General features: G+C 46.8%; 1 protein-coding gene across 1 annotated transcript in view; it reads left to right on the forward strand.

Moving 5' to 3' along the window:
* Positions 1-12,398, forward strand: part of SLC17A7 (solute carrier family 17 member 7) — a 71,968-nt gene extending 59,570 nt beyond the window's left edge. Inside the window, exons 10-12 of the mRNA XM_084808450.1 lie at positions 1,647-1,757; positions 8,381-8,508; positions 12,045-12,398. Of these exons, the coding sequence (XP_084664576.1) occupies positions 1,647-1,757; positions 8,381-8,508; positions 12,045-12,398 (593 nt within the window). The remainder of the gene's footprint in view (positions 1-1,646; positions 1,758-8,380; positions 8,509-12,044) is intronic.
* The last annotated feature ends 5,189 nt before the right edge of the window (positions 12,399-17,587 follow it).

A 17,587-nucleotide genomic window follows, 5' to 3' on the forward strand; every position in this document is an offset into this window, starting at 1 on the left:
GTGTGGGGCTTCCAATAGCTTGGTCATGGGAAATCTTCACGTCATGTCAGAGCTACATGTCCCGATCCTATGGATTGTTCTTGCCTTTGGAGAACTCTTCAGCCCACTTTTTAAAAAGTTACAACCTTTCATTACACACGCACAAACCTCCCTTACACTGAGCCACAGCACTGATCCATCTAGCCCAGATGAGTTGGACAGAAACTCCCAGCCATGATGTTTCCTAGCCCTGCTCCCTGAGATCCTTGTTGCTGGAGATTTGATTTTTATTTCTTTCTTTATTTGCTGCATCTTTATCCTGCACCTTCAGCTGATCTGTGCTCCCAAGACAGTTTACAGTACAAATCAAATAAAATTACACACCCAAAAGTAAAATCAAATGAGACGCTGGAACAGCCTCCTCCAACCTAGTGGCCTCCAGATTTGTTGGACTAGAACTCCCAGCATCTCCCAATTCAATCCATCCGGAAAGCACAAGGAACAACATAGGAACTTAAGGAAACTGCCTTATACTGAGTTGGACCATTGGTCCATTTAGCCCAGCATTGCCGACACTGACTGGCAGTGGCTCTCCAGGGTTTCAGGCAGGCGTTTTTCCAGTCCTCCCTGGAGATGCCAGGTATCAATCCTAGGAGTGTGTGTGTGTGTGTGTGTGTGTGTTAAAACAGAGCAAATAAATCAAACCCAGCTTCCAGAATGGCTTGGAAGGTTTTTTAAAAGCCTGCCTGGGAAAATAAAAAGGTGTCAAAATGGCCCATGTAATGCACTGCAGGAGCTGGGGTCTGAATTTGAGACCTTCTGTGGTTGCTCTGCTTTTGATCTATAGCCTCCTTCACCCCCAGAGCTATGCCGCCCTTCCCACTGTGTTAGCAAAAATTCAGCAACATGCACATTACACACACACACACACATTTTATGCATCCTCTGCTCTCATTCTTATGCAGTGTGATTGTAGCTAAAAGTGCAAAGTAGACAGAGCCATGGTTATGCGCCAAAGCAGAACAGCATGTGCATCGAAGGTCACTTTCTCCATCTCACTAGGGATGGATATATTTCTCAGTTTCTCTTACCCTTGCATTTGAATTTTTAAAATCTCAAGTTCTTTCCATCCCAAATATAAGGAAATGTGCAATTTCCATTCAATTCTTATAAAAAACAAACAGACAAACCACATGAAATGATCACCAAAAGGCACTGTCCAAATGCAGTAGGTACAGCGGTTCCCAACATGAAGAGGACCTTGTTGTACCTGCCTGCCATACAGCTGTTAAAGATGAGGAGCCTGTCAAGAAAAAAGAGATGGCAACCCTAATTCAGCACCACAGTTGAATAGAAAGGGTTTTAAACCCAGAGATTTTAAGAGCTAAGCCAGCCTTCCCCAATCTAGTGTCCTCCAGAACTGTTGGACTACAACTCCCATCATGCTGGCTGAGGGATGCTAGGAGTTGCTGCCCAACACATCTGGAGGGTACCAGGTTGGAGAAGGCTAAGTGAAGCACTCAGAGCCCTGGGCCTGGTTGGGAGAATCTCTCATTTTTAGTCTCTCCCACATTTGAATTGTTTTAAATCTTTCCGTTCTGTGTAGGAAGAAATTTTGCCAAACCCCGAACTGAATGAAATTCTCTCCCCTCCCTCTCTCCCGCCAGGTTTTGGCATGGAAGCCACGCTGCTCTTAGTGGTGGGGTACTCCCACAGCAAAGGCGTTGCAATCTCTTTCCTCGTCCTGGCCGTGGGTTTCAGCGGCTTTGCTATTTCAGGTAAGCTCTTAGGCAGCTGTGTTACAAAAATTTTGTTCTGTCCCTGGAGAAAGCTCTCTCTTGAACAGACGGTGGACTTCAGGTGGGTCAGCTTCCGGTGTGACCCCCTCTGGTGCAGGTGATGCCTTTACTTGAGTGTGATGAATCCACTTCTTTCCTCTAGGGACTTTTACAGCAATGTGAGTTGTGAGTAGGATCTGGAACGGACCCTTCCGCTTCTCAGTAAGTGGTTCATCTTTCTAGGACCGGATCAGCACCCAATCACTGGGATTGAAATTATGCACTGGAGCATCCAAAGGCAAGGATTGGTGTGGTGCCGCAAACCTGTAAAGACAAAGCAAAACAGACTGCAAGGCAGTAACATATTCTTGGATCTCTAAAGCTCTTACTTCTAAATTCACATTTAAGCTATCAGCCATAGGTAATATCTGAAGTGGGCGTCCATATAACATTTCAAAGGTGTCAATTTAATAGTTCCCCTGGTGGTGCACCATACTCGAGTCAAGGCGATTGGCAAGGTCTGTGGCCATTTCAACTTAGTCTCTGAACAAATTTTTAGTAAACGTTGACTTTAGGGTGTGGTTCATCCTCTCAACTTGACTTGTGGATTGAGGTTTCCAAGGGGGGTGTAGCTTCCAGTTAATTTGTAGTGCCTGGGCCACTGCTCGCGTCACCTGTCCAACAAAATGGGGCCCCTGATTCAATTCAATCTCTGCAGGTAACCAGAATCTAGGGACTACTTCTTTTAACAAGATTTTGGCTACTGTCTGTGCGGTGGCTGTATGAGTTGGGTAGGCCTCAACCCATCTAGTCAATTGGTCTACTATTACTAGCAGATACTGATAGCCATGAGTCTGGGGCAAGTCTGAAAAGTCAATTTGAAGTCTCTGGAAAGGATAGTAGGCCCATGGGTGACCTCTCATTTGAGCTGGGGGCTTAGACATCTTTGGATTGTTTCTGAGGCACAAGGGGGCAATTAGCTACTGCTCTCTGGGTTTCAACATACAATCTTGGGGCCACAATGTGTCTCACGAGTAGATCTTCTATCGCAGCTCTTCTTAAATGCATAGTCTGGTGCAAGTCTCTTACTATAAAACTCAAAAGAGGCTTGGGTATGAATACTTTGCCTCCTGGGACTACCCACCATCCATCTTCAGTTTGCTTTGCCTTATATTCAGGGGTTTTTTCATTTTCAGCCGGGGAATAAATTAGAACCATGCCTGTGCTCAAGTATGGGATTAGGGCTCCTTCATAATGTACTTTTTCACCTCTCATCCATGCTGCTTCTTTTGCAGCCTTATCTGCCAAAGCATTGCCTTTTCTTTTTTCAGGAATGGCACTCTTTCTATGTGCTCTCACGTGCATCATAGCTGCTTCTTTTGACTTCATCAAGGCATCTAAAAATTTCATGATCTGGGGCTAAAGCAGGTGGTAATATCAAGGCTTGCTTCAATTTAAGAAAAGCCTTTTAATTTAAATTGTCCACTTCTAGTGGGTAATATTTTTGTCAAAGCTTCATACAGGGGCTTTGCCTTTTTATAATCAGGCTAATCAAAGGTTTCAGTCTCTTTTTAACTTCTAATGACAAAGGGTATTGTTTAACCTTTATTGATCTCTGTGCTTAAGGTCAGTCTGTACAGGTTTAACAAACTCTGCCCTGGCAGCCACCTTTTTGCTCACACTCTCTTAGGGGCTTTGCTTGCCACAACGACACTCTGGTATTGTTCTTTTGCAAGTTTGACAACTTGACAACCATCTCATCACCTTGAAAGAAAATCTCTGCTTGTAATTTTTGGCAACAAGTCTCGACTGAGTAGTGAAACTGGGCATCTTTTAGACACCACAAATTCATGCAATAGGACTCTTGTCAATAAGTCTCATTATTTCTCTTCCTTTTCACTCTTATTATAACTAAATGGTTCTTCAGAGCCAAGCAGCCCTTCAGGGTGGAGGTTTCGGACCCTGGTCTTCATCAGTCTCGTTCTTCTCTTTTTATGGCTACCATGGCCCCCCTCTTCTCCCCCTTTAGCATTGGGCAGTCCTTTCGCCAATATCTTTTTCTCTTTGCAATAAGCATACTTATCTTTCTGACTTGCCTGTTCTGCAGATCATGTTTCAAACTCTGTGCCATGCACCAGCTTTAACTCTTTACTTGCCTTCTCTGCAAGTTAGGCTGTTTGCCATTGTCTCAACAGAAACTCACTTACTTAGACCTTCTTGCTTTACACTAATCTCAGTGATACACATTTGGGATAAGCTCCCTTTTCTTTCTAGTCACATTTTCTCATCTTAAAGAACTCTTACATTATTGTGGCTACTTCCCTTCTAAGTAATGGGCTCTAGGCATCAGCTGCTTCCAGTTCACCCTGGAGGCAATTCATCCTGGGAGAACTACGGCCATGCTTTTTCTCTACAAATGTTCTTTCTCTGAGTTCTAAAATCCTTCTTCAAGCCTTTATTTACCTAATCAAGGGCTCGCCCTGTGACTGCCACTGCAATCAAAGCTGCATTCTGTCCAGCCTTTTATCTGCTTCCTTCTTCTGCCTTGTCTGCTACTTACTCTATCTCTCTTCACACCTTTTTTTGGGTGGCACTAACATAGTTGCAACTAACAGCAAATATCACATACACACAACAAACTTTCATTGAAATCTAACACCATGACTGGAAAACATTTTTGCATGGTAAGGCATGATGGAGCAGATCTAGCAATCATACTGCTCCTCCGGCTGCATGGTCAGGGCCCATCAAGATTAAGGGAAGGGCATTCTCATACATGCAAAGAGTTCTAAGCTACCATTTTTGCATCGTAAGCTACACACTGCATGAGTTTTGGCAGAGTGTCAGGCTTGCCTCTGAGCATATAGAGTGTCAGAACAGTTCATATTTTGAGAAAGAGCTGGAACATGTGGGGCAGGAACTTTCTGGGGTTTCAGAAGCACAGCTGGGCTCTCTCTTTATACAGCTCTGTGAGTGATGGCGGACAGGGGGAGGCGAGGGAAAGACAACCTGGACTCTTTAGACACAAGGTGCAGACGCAGGCACAAGCGAGAAATCACAGGGGCTGAGCTTCCGCGCTCTGCCCAGTTGGCTCTGCATTAACAGCTGCACTTAGAGGTGTCACAGGAGAGGGGGGAGATCTTCCCCTCTTACCTCTTAAATTAAGAGAATTTGCTGCCCCCTTTTTTTTCTAGACAGAAACCAACTTTCATAGTTTCTCTTTGAACTTTTTAAAGGCTGTTTCCTTTGTAGTCCATGAATCTCTAGCAATTTGCATCTGTATGCTTCATTAGAGTAAATGGAATCAAAGCCTTGGAAATGCGGCCTCTAATCTGAGCGTTAAGTCACAAATCAAACTCAGCCTGCCATACACTGAGCTGATCACAAACACAAATACACAATCTACAACAATGGGAGTTTAAGGCTATGACAAGCCTCACAGTACTGTTCACGGCAAGTCTCTAACAGTCTAAAGTTCCAGTCCATATGCAGAGTGCCTCTCAAAAGTCTAAACAATGATGGATCCAAACAAAGAAAGCTTTGGGCAATAAAGACAGGATGTTTCTAGCAAAAGCTCTCTGTCTCTTCATCAGTTCAAAAGGGGAAGGTGTAACCTTACACCTCTTCTAGATTCCTCAACAGATAAGAACAGAGCAGCATGGCTCAGCTTTCCAACTGTGATGCTTTCTTTTGCAAATCTCACTCTGTTTCTGTCAGGTTCTTACAGACATCTTCCAGCCTCTCTGCTTGCTAAGGCTAAACCAGCAGTGGCGAGGGGGTTAGGTAACCCCCCCTTAGCTCTGCTCTGAGCAGACTGACAGAGATAAGCTCACACAGACCCTGACATTTTAAGAACTTGCTCTGTCTTTATTTCTTGATTTTGCCACAGTCTTTAAGGCTTCAAATAAATCTCTTTCCTCAGAGTTTACAACTTTCTCAGCTGTTCTTGCTTCCTGTAACAAACCTGAATACGTTGGAGGATTTTTCAACATAGAAGGAGTGAGATGTGGGGGTGTAACAGATGGGTTCTCCGTGTGTGTGTGGGGGCTCCTTCCCTCCCCCCCAGCAACCTCTCCTCCCAACCTAACAGGCCGAATGGGGCGGGGGAAACCCAGGGTGCCTTGGGCAGGATCTCCTAATCTCCAAGCTCCTTCCGTGGGGCTTGAGTCGGGGAGAACAGGGGTTTTGGGCTTCACCTTGGAGCATACCATCATGACTTTACAATACTGACATTTACATTTCCTTATCCAATTAGAATTTTTTTCAACATCTAAGCATCAATACAAAGAAATTGGTCTCAGTGACTGTCAGTAATTACTTTAACATAAACCTTGGCAATAACAATATTTTCCCACTTCTCCTAGTCGGCCAGCCGACACTAAAAATTACCATTTTTTTGTTACAGAATTTTATGAGCTCTTCTTTTGTCATTTTAACACCATAATCCAGCTTGAACAACTTAAAATTCCTAAGCATGCATCCTAGTGTGTTTTGGCCCTTCTCTCCCACGGATGGTCCTGATCCCATCCCTGCCAGTCCTACATATATCCAACTGCTGCTTAAGCAAGGCTCAGCTGGATGGAATGGGAGGTTTTCACTCCCCAAATGGCCCGGACAAGGACGTATTTAACTCACCTCATGGTTTTAGCCTCCAAACGACCCCTCAGACAGCGTCCTGTCTTCCAAAAGACATCTACTCGCCTCATCTCTTCAAGAGTCCTTTGCTAGCCGCATTGCCAGGCAACAGCCGCCTCAAACCTCACTGTGAACCAAACAAGGTCCAGAGCGCCCTCAGCTTGGGTTGATCCGGCGTTTGCCCAGCTCCCAGGTCCCACAGGGAGTCCCATCTGGGTCAACAGAAATTGTTACAAAAATTGTGTTCTATCCCTGGTAGACTCATCCAATTTGTTTACCAAGAACAAGAGGAGGCAGAGATCTGGTCCAACACGATTTTATTCTGCAGAATAAGGCAACCTTTGGGGCTAACGCACCAACAAAGATGGCAACCAAATAATGTGCTCCAGAAGCTTATATACACAAAGTCTTTGGGGGTTGTCTTACGCCTGCTCTCTACTAACTTCTTTGTCTAGCTGGCACAAACAACACCTCTCCACACTCAAGCATGCATAGAGAGACAGCAGAGAGATAGTCACGTATTCTTGTATACTACATTCTTGACATTCCTGAGTCTCTGATAAGGCACTGTGTCTTTGCCAACATGGCTGTTTTATACAGAGGTAGAACACACACACAAATCTAGCTCCATAGAACAGCTTAAGCTAAACGAAACATATTAAAGCTGAAATTTCTATAACAGCTGGGCTGACCTCTAGTGCTGACCATGGTGCTCCAAACCCAATCTTCTCTTCTCCACTCCACTCCACTCCACTCCACTCCACCCTGCCCCCTCATAAAGTGTGTCTGGACACAGTGGTTTCCTCAGACCCATTTCATGAAGACTTTTTGTCATTCGGCTTTGTTCAGCCCATTTTCCTTTATACTGTCATACTGGGACCAGGGCCAGCCCTACCATTAGGTAGCATGAGGCAGCTGCCTCAAGCCACAGATGCTGGGAGGCACAAACCATTGAGCAAGGCATTGGAGGGCATTGCTGTGTGTGTCACAAAGCCTGCTCTGTGACGCCTAAGCTAGTCTGCTGCACTCAGGTGCAATCGAAGACACTATCTTGTTGCCAGTGTTTAAGTAAGATTCAGCTGCCAGTCCAGTCAGCTTCTGTATGTGGAATGAGGATTGGGTGCCATTTTTGCCTCAGGCAGCAAAATGTCTTTGGCTGGCCCTGCCTGGGCCAAATGTTCTCTGAATGCTTCCAGCATATCTCATGCTCTGTCATGGTAAGATGGGTGGGGCAATGGTTGATGTGGGGCGTGGCTATTTTTTAAAATAATATGTTCCCTTACCATCGGGGCAATTTCCAGTGCCAGGGCTAAGGTGAAATGTTCTGCCATCAATGGGGGTGCAGACGTGATTTGAAGAGGTGTAGCATATGACATGAGGGTGCTTCTCCTCTGTGACGCTGCCCCGGCACCCTTTTTTAGCCATTCTGCCAGCATATCTTCGTCAGCAGAACAGCTCCAATGGCAGAATGCTCCGCCAACATATCTGAGGTGTTCTGCCAGTATATCAGTCATGACACCGTCATATCTCATGTTCCACCAGCATAGTGGGGCTTCTGCCAACGCCTATAGCCACCCTTCCCCGTATATATTATGACGATACCTCTTTGGGGAGAGAGTCATTAGAAAACACAAAGGTGTGCATAAACCAGGACAGAGGTTCACACACTTTTGCCTCTGAAAATGTGTTTCTTTTTAGGACTGCAGAAGTAGGAGACTTTTCAAGTATCTCAGAGACAGAAGGAGTAATAAAGTCCTGTTGAATTTTCTGTCAGTAATTTAACACCAAACTACTGTGATCCTGTGTGAACCTTAAGCCGCGAGGGAGCAAGACCTTGCAATAGTTCTAGCAGTCAAGAGCAACAGTTTAGCACACATCCACAATTAGAATCAGCCTGCCTAGGGTGTATATGAGCTCCAAACCAGGCGGGGAGGGGTGTGTGTGTGACTTGAATTACTTTTTATCTCTCCCCCTCTCCATACTTCCAGGATTTAATGTGAACCACTTAGACATTGCCCCACGATATGCCAGCATCCTTATGGGGATCTCCAATGGTGTGGGGACCCTGTCGGGTATGGTGTGCCCACTCATCGTTGGAGCTATGACCAAACACAAGGTAGGAACCAGAACCAGATATCCTAATAGCAGGGGTTCTTTGTCCTGAGCATTTCCTGTCCCCGTAATTCCATCTCTCTCTCTTCATTCAATGGTGCAGCTAGGTCAAAAGGGTGGGGGGTGGGGGGTACAATTAACATCTCTCTCTCTCTCTCTCTCTCTCACACACACACACACACACACACACCCTTCCATGTTTTACATTCCTGATAGGGAAAGCAAAACAAAGAAAAACACTGTTGCTGAGCTTGATTATTTTTTAAAGGAGGATGTACAGTTTTACACTGCTCTGAGTATGTGCAGTTTTGCAGTTTATATTTTATATTGTTTTATGCTGTACATTGTGGTTGTAATTTTTGTGAACTGCCCAGAGAGCTTTGGCTATTGGGCAGTTTAGAAAATAAATAAATAAATAAATAAATAAATAAATAAATTTAAACTCACTGAAATCATAGCAACATCATGACTACAGGAATAAAATGGAGTTTGCTTCAGCTGCCCTTTACTTAGGAATAAGCACCATTCTGTTGTAGAAAAAGATACTATAACCCTCTGTAACCATGTACATGCCTGGATGGCCGTCCGCTAACTATAAAATGTTTTAAAGAATGAGAAGAAAGGATTCTTCAACAACCAGTGTTAGCCCCAGTGGCCCAGGTGCTATCTCTGGGCCTCTTTGCCACTCCCTCTATCACCTGCCACTCTCTGGATGCTCTTTTGGGGTCTCCCTGGGCTGTGGGGCTTTGGACTTTGGTCCATGGTCCAACCTTAGCTGCACTACTCTACTCCTACTCCTCCTCTCTCTCTCATCTATCATTATTATAGTTGATGATATGGTAGGGGCCACCACAGAGAAGGCCTTTTCTCTAGTGCCCACCAACTTTACTGATCTTAGTGGCAGACCAGTGAGTAGGGCCTCCAAGGCTGATCTTAAAGCATGGGCAGGCCCTTGCCAGACGCTAAACTTGTGAAAGTGGTTTAGAAATGAGAGGGAGCCTAAGAAGATAAGAAGAGCCTTTGTAGCTCACATTGAAGGTCAAGGAATAGTCCAGCATCTGGTTTTGCCAGGGTAGCCAACCAGATGCCCTGGGGAAACCTACAAGCTGAGCAGCCCTTCCTCACTGTATATTCCCCACATCAGTTATTCACAGATATACTGCCTCTGAACATGAAAGCTCCATTGATCTATCATGACTAATAGCCCTTTCTCTATCTCAAGAGCTTTTGTCAGGGGTGGGAGGGGAGGTGATTGTATATCGCCACTACTGTATTCCATTTTTGGCACAGTATTTCTACCCACAGTGACTCTTGATTGAATGTATGTCTGCTCAAGTTTCTGATTTATTACACACATTGTCCTCTTTGACCTATAGAGCAGTGTGATCTACTGTCCTTTCTGTATATATTATATCTAGGAATAACTATATCCCATTCATTATCACTGTTCTACATGGTTTCTGGTATTCCCACTGTAACTATCTACTTTCCCTTCTATAACCAGGCATTGCCATTTACTGATATATTTATTATAATTATTTTATTGTTATTATAAGCAAGTAGTATGTGCAACAAAATGTTGCAGTGTGGAATGCTCCTGTTCAGGGTTCCAGCCAGCCATACTCTCTTCCAGGATACTCCATTACATTTTCCCACCCCCACCCCAGTTCTCAGTTGTTTCGCTTGATATACATTCAGTGTTCTCTGGTCACTGAGCATGCTCAGTTCTGAATGGTCTGCTTTCTGGTCGTCTCCACCCCCTTAGGATTTTTTTCCTAACTTTTTTTTAACCTTGGGGTTCCTCCAGAGGCACCACCAGGTTTGAAGGGCCCTCAGGAAAGATATTTTCTGGGGACCTTCCTCCACCTGGCCAGCCTTTCCTTGCACCCTGCCAGCCAACCCAGCCCTGTTTCATGTTTTACCTCAGCAGACCCTCTTCCTCTTGCTCCTCCTCAGACGCTGTCTTTGAGGTGGGAGGCAATCCTCTCACCTCTTTGGTGCCGTCATTGGCTGCACTCCCCCAAAGGCACCGTCTGATTGGTTCAGTGCATTGTTAATCAAAGTTAGTAAAGAAAATTGTGTAGTTTAAAATGGTGCAACCTTGACTAGCTGCTACAGTGGCACTTACCTTTCGTGACGTGGCAGGAGGAGGAAGTGGAGCCTCACTTGGGGGGCTGGTTGGAGCCCCTCCTGGACCATGGGGCCCCAGACCTGCACCCACTGGTCCATCCCTAGTGGTACTTCTGGGTTCCTCCAAGCCCGCTGATACCTCCCTCTTGTGCATAGACAGTGCATCTGGGGCTACATAAGGATCTATACTTGAGAATTGAGTTTGCTGTTAGTGTAAATAGGTGGGACCAATGTGGAATGCTCCTGTTTAGGATTCCAGCACAGCAGCCATATCCTTTTCCAGGATACTCTGTTCCAACCTCTTTGGGCCAGTAGGCACATTTGGAATTTTGAGAGAGTGTTCTGAGCACTAGCACAGAATGCCTGCCATGGGGGAAGGCTTGCTCATTCTTAAAGTGGCTGCTATGGTGGGCACGGCCAGTCACAAAACACTCACTCACTCACTCACTCACTCACTCACTCACTCACAGGAGGCAAATAGGGGAGACGAAAAGAGAAGTAACTTGCCCAAGAAGTACGGCTATCTTCTCAGCTCCCAGAGATGGGAGCTGAGCTCTAAAACACAAACCCACTCTGTAGAAACCCAATAAAGGTGGCGCTGGGGGGCAGCACTGCGCTTTGCAGCAAGCCAGACTCCCACTTAAAAAATAATTTAACAAACTCTTAAGAAATAAAATAAACATCAGTGTGGCCAGGGAACCCGGTGGGTGCCAAGAGAGGCGATTGCTGGCACATGGGCACCACGTTGGCAACTCCAGCTCAATTCCCTTCCCCCTCAGTTTTTTCCCTTCGCACATACACATGCATGCACACACACAGTGTTCTGTGGCCACTGAACATTCTCACACCTCATTGGGTTGTTTTGGGGTTCCCCACCCCCTTAGGTTTTTTTTTTCTCTAAATTTGTTTAGCCTTGGGGTCTCCCCAAGCCTGCTGATACCTCTCTCTTGTGCGGAGATGGTGCCGTTTAGGCTACATAAGGATCCACACTTGGAGAATAGAGTTCGCTATTGGGCTTATATAGTAATTTATTAAAGTTATTATTTATTTACTTGGCATAAAATTAATAGTATAGCTAGGCCACTACAGCAGCAAGCACAAATGTTTCCTCTGGGCTCTTTCCCCATGCTGTGAAACTGTGGAAGAAGGCATTCAAAGCAGATCTCCCATCATGCTCTCTTGCATAGCATGTGCAAGCCAATGGTTGGGGCCTACTTGTCCTAAAGCAGCCTTCTTCTACAAGGTGCCCTCCAGATGCGTTGGACTGCAACTCCGATCTTTCCCAGGCTATAGTAGCTGGGAATGATGGGAATTGCAGTCTAACACATCCGGAGAGCACCAGGTAGGGAAAAGTTGTCCTGAAGTTCTGAATGATCCACCGTTTCCTCTTCCCCCTTTTGTTTCCTACAGACACGGGAGGAGTGGCAGTATGTCTTCCTTATTGCCTCACTGGTGCATTATGGCGGTGTCATGTTCTATGGGATTTTTGCCTCTGGCGAGAAGCAGCCATGGGCTGAGCCTGAAGAACTCCACGAGGAGAAGTGTGGCTTCATCAACGAGGATGAACTGGCCGACGAGGAGGATGAGGCCGCCCGGATGGCGGTGGGAGGGGGTGGTGGCGGGGGTGGCTACGGTGCCACCAAAAGCACCAGTTTTGCCAACGGAGGCTGGTCGGCCGACTGGGACAAAAAGGAGGAATATGTACAGGAGCCTGGCAAAGATTCATATATGTACGGCACGCCAGGAGAGCGGGACTTGTCGTAGGGGTGCCAACCTTGGTCCTCCCTCCCTCATGGGATGCTGGGGCCTTGGTTCAGTCTGCTGGAGTGAGGGGAAAAGGCCTACATTCACTTTCCATCCTTTCCCTGCCCCCTTCACTTGACCATCCTTCCCTCCCCACTCCCCAACACTCCCCATTTCTGGTGCACTGGTACAACTGCCTGGACCCACTGAAAACTGCCCCCCCCCACAACTTCATACAATGCCTTGGCAATGGCCCCAGCCAGAGCAAATACTCCAGTCCCAAACCCTCTTCCTCCTCCTTCCTTTTCCACAGGCTTTGCGGTGTTGCTATGACAGCAACCAGGCCTCGTGCTCCATCCACTCTTAGTCCTCCAGCTGTAGTGTATTGGTCTATTCCTCCTGGAACAAGAGGGTGGAGTTACATTTTACACACACACACCCCTCCACTCCCACCACCACTCCCCGCTGCCCCACTGATTAGCTTGGACTCACAGCGATAACGTCAGAACATGACCTGTTGGGCCTACGTCAACCAGGAGTCGGGAGGGACCCCCACACAATGGTAGAACGTGATGTGCTTCTGCCGGAGGTAGGGAGGCCACTTACGCCTTGCCCCCAAGATGGAAATGCGTCACCAAAAACAAAAATGGACACAAATTTGCATAAAATTTGCAAACGTTAATTTATATGTATAAACGCAGATTTTAAAAATATTATTATAATTTCAGAAGAAATATAGTACATCTCACCATTGCAGGGAAGACAATGACCAGGTGACCTGGCTGCCTGCCTGTTCAGTCTGCTGCCCAGGTGCTCACTCTTGATGGGCAACTTCAGGGCCCCCCGGGCTCTCCCTTCTTAGGTTATCTTTATACTGGACTTAGACAGGACAGCCATTCAAACACAGGACACCTTCAAGGACAGGACAGTCCTCTGGCAGCCCTTCAAATAGAGGACTGCCCTCTGTTAAAGAGGATGCCTGGCCATCCTAGGAAGTCAGAGTGGACGATGCTGGGTTAAATGCAGCATCAGCCTGCTCCCTGGTAAGCAGCTTTGTGTGTTGAATCTCCCTGCCTTCCCCCCCACCCCACAGTTCCTCGCCACTGGGAAACAGGGATGGTACTAAATTCCGTGGTTCTGACCATTAGTTGGGCAGCCCCCTCCTGCATCTCGCAGCTTCAGCAGTTTAGTCCGTGCCTCAAGCCCCTCTTTCTTAGAAATAAATCAATCGTTTCCCCCCTGGCAGTCCCAGTTCTAGGTCTTAGAGGGCCCTTGGGTAAGGTGCTCTCGGTAGGGCCTCCTCCCTGAGTGCACCCACCTCCTCCACCTCTCCACTGTTGCCACAGCCCATTCACTCGCCTCACCCTCTAGACTCGGTCTATACCATCTCACACACTGAGAGACAGAGAGAACGGACGAGGTGTGAAGAGGCTATTGCCCTGCTCTTCTCTCTGCTTGCTCCCTTGGAGAGGGTAGATGAACTGGCAGGAGCAACAGCAAAGTAGAGGAGCAGCAGTCAGGAGGCAGCAGGGATCACCAGGGGCCCTTTTGAAGCACAGGCCTCTGCAGGTGCCCAGCAATGCCAACCCGTGACACTGGCCCTGGAAACGTATCTGGGGAGCTTTCATCCTTGAGGAACAGAGCATCGGGTGCCTTCAGCATCCATGCACCAGCAGTCACCTCGTACTGAGGAAAGAGAAGCAGCTCACCTGAGGCCGAAGGCTGATTGCTTGCAGCCACGCTGAAAAAACAGAGGGCCCCCGTTTCTGGCATGGGACGCATTTAGCTTCTTTCGAAATGCTCAGAGACCATTTCTAAATACTCCAGTCCACATACTTGTTTCTGGGGGGGTTTCCTGAGCCACGAACACTTTCCACACTAAGCTGGTTGGCATCCTCTCAGCGGACCTGCCACAATCTGCGTGACGTTTTCAAGCAGCCCGAAAAAATACTCATCATTGGTAGTTTCAAGAGTCCCTCTCTTCCCAGCTCTTGGAATGTATTCACACAATTTTGTTACAGTACTTCCGAATTTAGTGTGCCTCAAACTTATTTAAAATGTTTTACATATCAACCGAATAAAGAATTGAAGCTTTCTTCAGCACATGAGGCCTCAGCAGGCAGCTATGGGTGGCGATACACCCTAAGACAATTTCCTGTTGCTCCAAGGAAACCTTGTTTCTGAGGCCTTGGAATGACTGTCCCTCCAGATTCTTATTTAAAACATGTTAAGTGTTCACACTATTCTCATATATTAGCATATATTAAAGTTCTTTAAATGCAGCTTTGAATGGCTGTAAAACATTTTTGAACTATGACCACATCTATGCTGCAAATCCTAAAGCTGTTAGATGCCACTTTTAACTATATTGGTGCCTTCAAAGAACCCTAGGAATTATTTATTTCATTAATACCCCACCTTTCTGCCAAAAAAATGGCACTCAAAGCACCTTTTTGTTTCTTGAGTTGCCGATTATCATTCTAAATTACCATTTTTATCCCTCCTATTCTCCAAAGAGCTCAGGGTAGCATGCCTCCCTTGTCCTCACTCCTCACAACAATCCTGAGAGAGAGAATGACTAGCCCAAGTTCAGGCAGTGGTCAAGTGGGGATTTGAACCCAGCTCATGCCAGAGATCTTTATTTAAGGTGCCCAGGAATTCAACCGGTTAGGAAGTACTTTAAATATGTAGTGCAGACATGCCATAAATGTGAGTTAGTTATCCATGTTGCAAGATACACATTTAAAGTGCTTAGTGTGAATCCAGCTTTGGGCAACCTTCCCCATCCTGATACTATCCAAGATGTGTTGGACTACAGCTCCCAGAATCCCCCAGGCAGGAGTTGTAGTCCAACACATCTAGAGGGCACCAGGTCGTGGAAAGGCTGGCTTAGGGCTTTTCCCCCATTACCCAGTAGCCTCTAGAACATTGTATTAGAACCTGAGAGGCCTGGATTGCTCTGAGGGCCTTTCTGTAAAATGGCAACCAGTCATTCAGACCTCTCACCCATAAAAAGAGAATAAGGGTGGCCTACCTCTCAGGGTTGTTAGTAAGGTGAACAAAACCAGGGTTGTTAAACATTCTGCACAGTCAAACAAATCATTTGTGATGATAATAGCAATGCCAAGGTCAGCAGAACTGGTGGTTTGTGATGACCCCACAACACACACACAAACACACACACACAGCTTTTACATTGCAAATCAGCTTGCAATATGAGTGCAAGTTGTTTGGGATGTTCCAGAGCACTCCCAATATCCCAGCAGCTGCAATTCCTTCAACCTCAACAATAGTGACAGAGTGGTGGTGTCCAGCCCCAGGCTATGGAGATGCCCACCTTTTCCTCCAGCCTCTCAGTTCTCCCCACTCCGCCCCCCCCCCCCCAATAGTTACCTCTGTGGGTTGGTTGGTCTGTCTGGCGTTCGCTCTGTACGTGTAACCTCCCTCCTTGGATAACCCCCAAACAGTTGGAATAAATACCCTGTTCTTGTGTAAATATATAAATATAAATATTATATACGAAACCAAACATGATTTGGAAAGGAATGTGCTTGTGTGTGTGTAGCTGGGGAATGAGTAATATCTGTCTGTCCATCCTTTCTCTTCAACTATCACTTTCCTTTCTACATTTTCCTCTCCTCTCCCTCTGTTCAACTCATTAATCCAGTTATCTTCCATATATCTTCTATCTTTGAAATTTATGTATTAAATATGTTTATTCCACCTTCCATTGTAAAAAGGGACTCCCTGGCCAGCTAACAGTCACCCTATTCCAGGGCCGGCCCTGCCATTAAGCAGAGTGAGGCAGTCGCCTCAGGCAGCAGATGCTGGGAGGTGGCAGAAGGTGTTGGAGAGAGCTGTGGGCTACCCAGCCTGCCCTGTGCCCCCTAAGCTGGCCTGCTGCCTTCAGGTGTGGTGGAAGATGCTGTCCCATTTCCAGTGTTGAAGAAAGCTTGAACTACCAATCCAGTGAGCTTTTGTTCATGGAAGCACAGCAGCAAAATAACTCCCCACCCACCCTAAATGATACCGCTGAAATGAAGAACACTAGGGGTAACCAGGAGCAGAGCTGAGCCAAGATATTTTGCAGCCTGAGCCGGAGGACAAGATGGGGGTCCCACCGCTACCCCCAATTGCATGTACACAAGTTGACTGGACCAGCAGTTGAATCTGAGTTCAGCACTGGCAGCAGCTCCGCACCTTCCACTGCACGTGAAAACAGCAGGCTCAGGGGCACTCGTGGCACACACAGCACTGTCCTACAGCAGTCCCTCCACCACCACCACCCAGCACTTGCTGCCTGAAGTGGCTGCCGCACTCTGCCTAACAATAGGGCCGTCCCTGACCAGGGAGTGGATTTTTGTGCAGATGGACCAGGAGCTCCATTCAGGTCTGAGACTCAAAACAGACTCCTGGGCTCAGAATTGTTCAGTTCTAAGGGTTGGATCCATAATCTGCCTTCCACAAGAGGAAGGGCCTGCCTGTGAGAGGAAGGGCTGTGCTCGCAGAAGGTTCTTCTGCTTGATTTTTAGGGATCCTCCCTGCTTCCCGTCCCCCAGACCACAGCTCAGCCTATTCAGCAGGGTCTCCTGATTCTCTGTGTAGCATTTTCAGGGGGGAGGAGGTGCTGCATGGCAAAGAGGGGGTGGGGAAATCCACTTCCGTCAGCACTGTTGATCTGGGGTAAATCTTTTTGTATGTCTTTTGCACCAGGCTCCAGTTGGTGGAACGCAAGATTCTAGTAAAACAGATCCTGCAAGCCTGCCCACCCCTGGGCAGTAGACAATATTGGACTAGATGGACAATAGTCTGATGACCAGTTATTAGGCAACCCTATGGACATGCTTACAGCTGTACACACAAGTCCTATTTGGGAGTTACTCTCTCCACGCAATGACGATCACACGGAGAGAGAGAGTGGGGCTGCCCCTGCCGCCACACTGCCTGAAATGGGAAAAGCGGCTGAAGGGAACCCTGCATGATCAGAGCTTTGCACGAGCATTCTGTGCCCCTGTGCATGCGTTTGCCTTCATGCACGCTGGAGTCAAGGGGTACTTCCATGACGGAGGGATGCTAGCAGTGCTAACAACCAGAAGGCATTGCACAGCTATCCTGTCTTTTTTGTCTTAATGGGTATTCCGCAGTAAGAAAAAAGACGGAAGAAGTGATGGGAAACTTTGGGAGGATTACAAGTGGATGATGATGTCACC

The sequence above is a fragment of the Heloderma suspectum genome, chromosome 6 (genome assembly GCF_057233095.1).
Source record: "Heloderma suspectum isolate Gila_16-S chromosome 6, 16-S_ref, whole genome shotgun sequence".
Lineage (NCBI taxonomy): Eukaryota > Metazoa > Chordata > Lepidosauria > Squamata > Helodermatidae > Heloderma > Heloderma suspectum.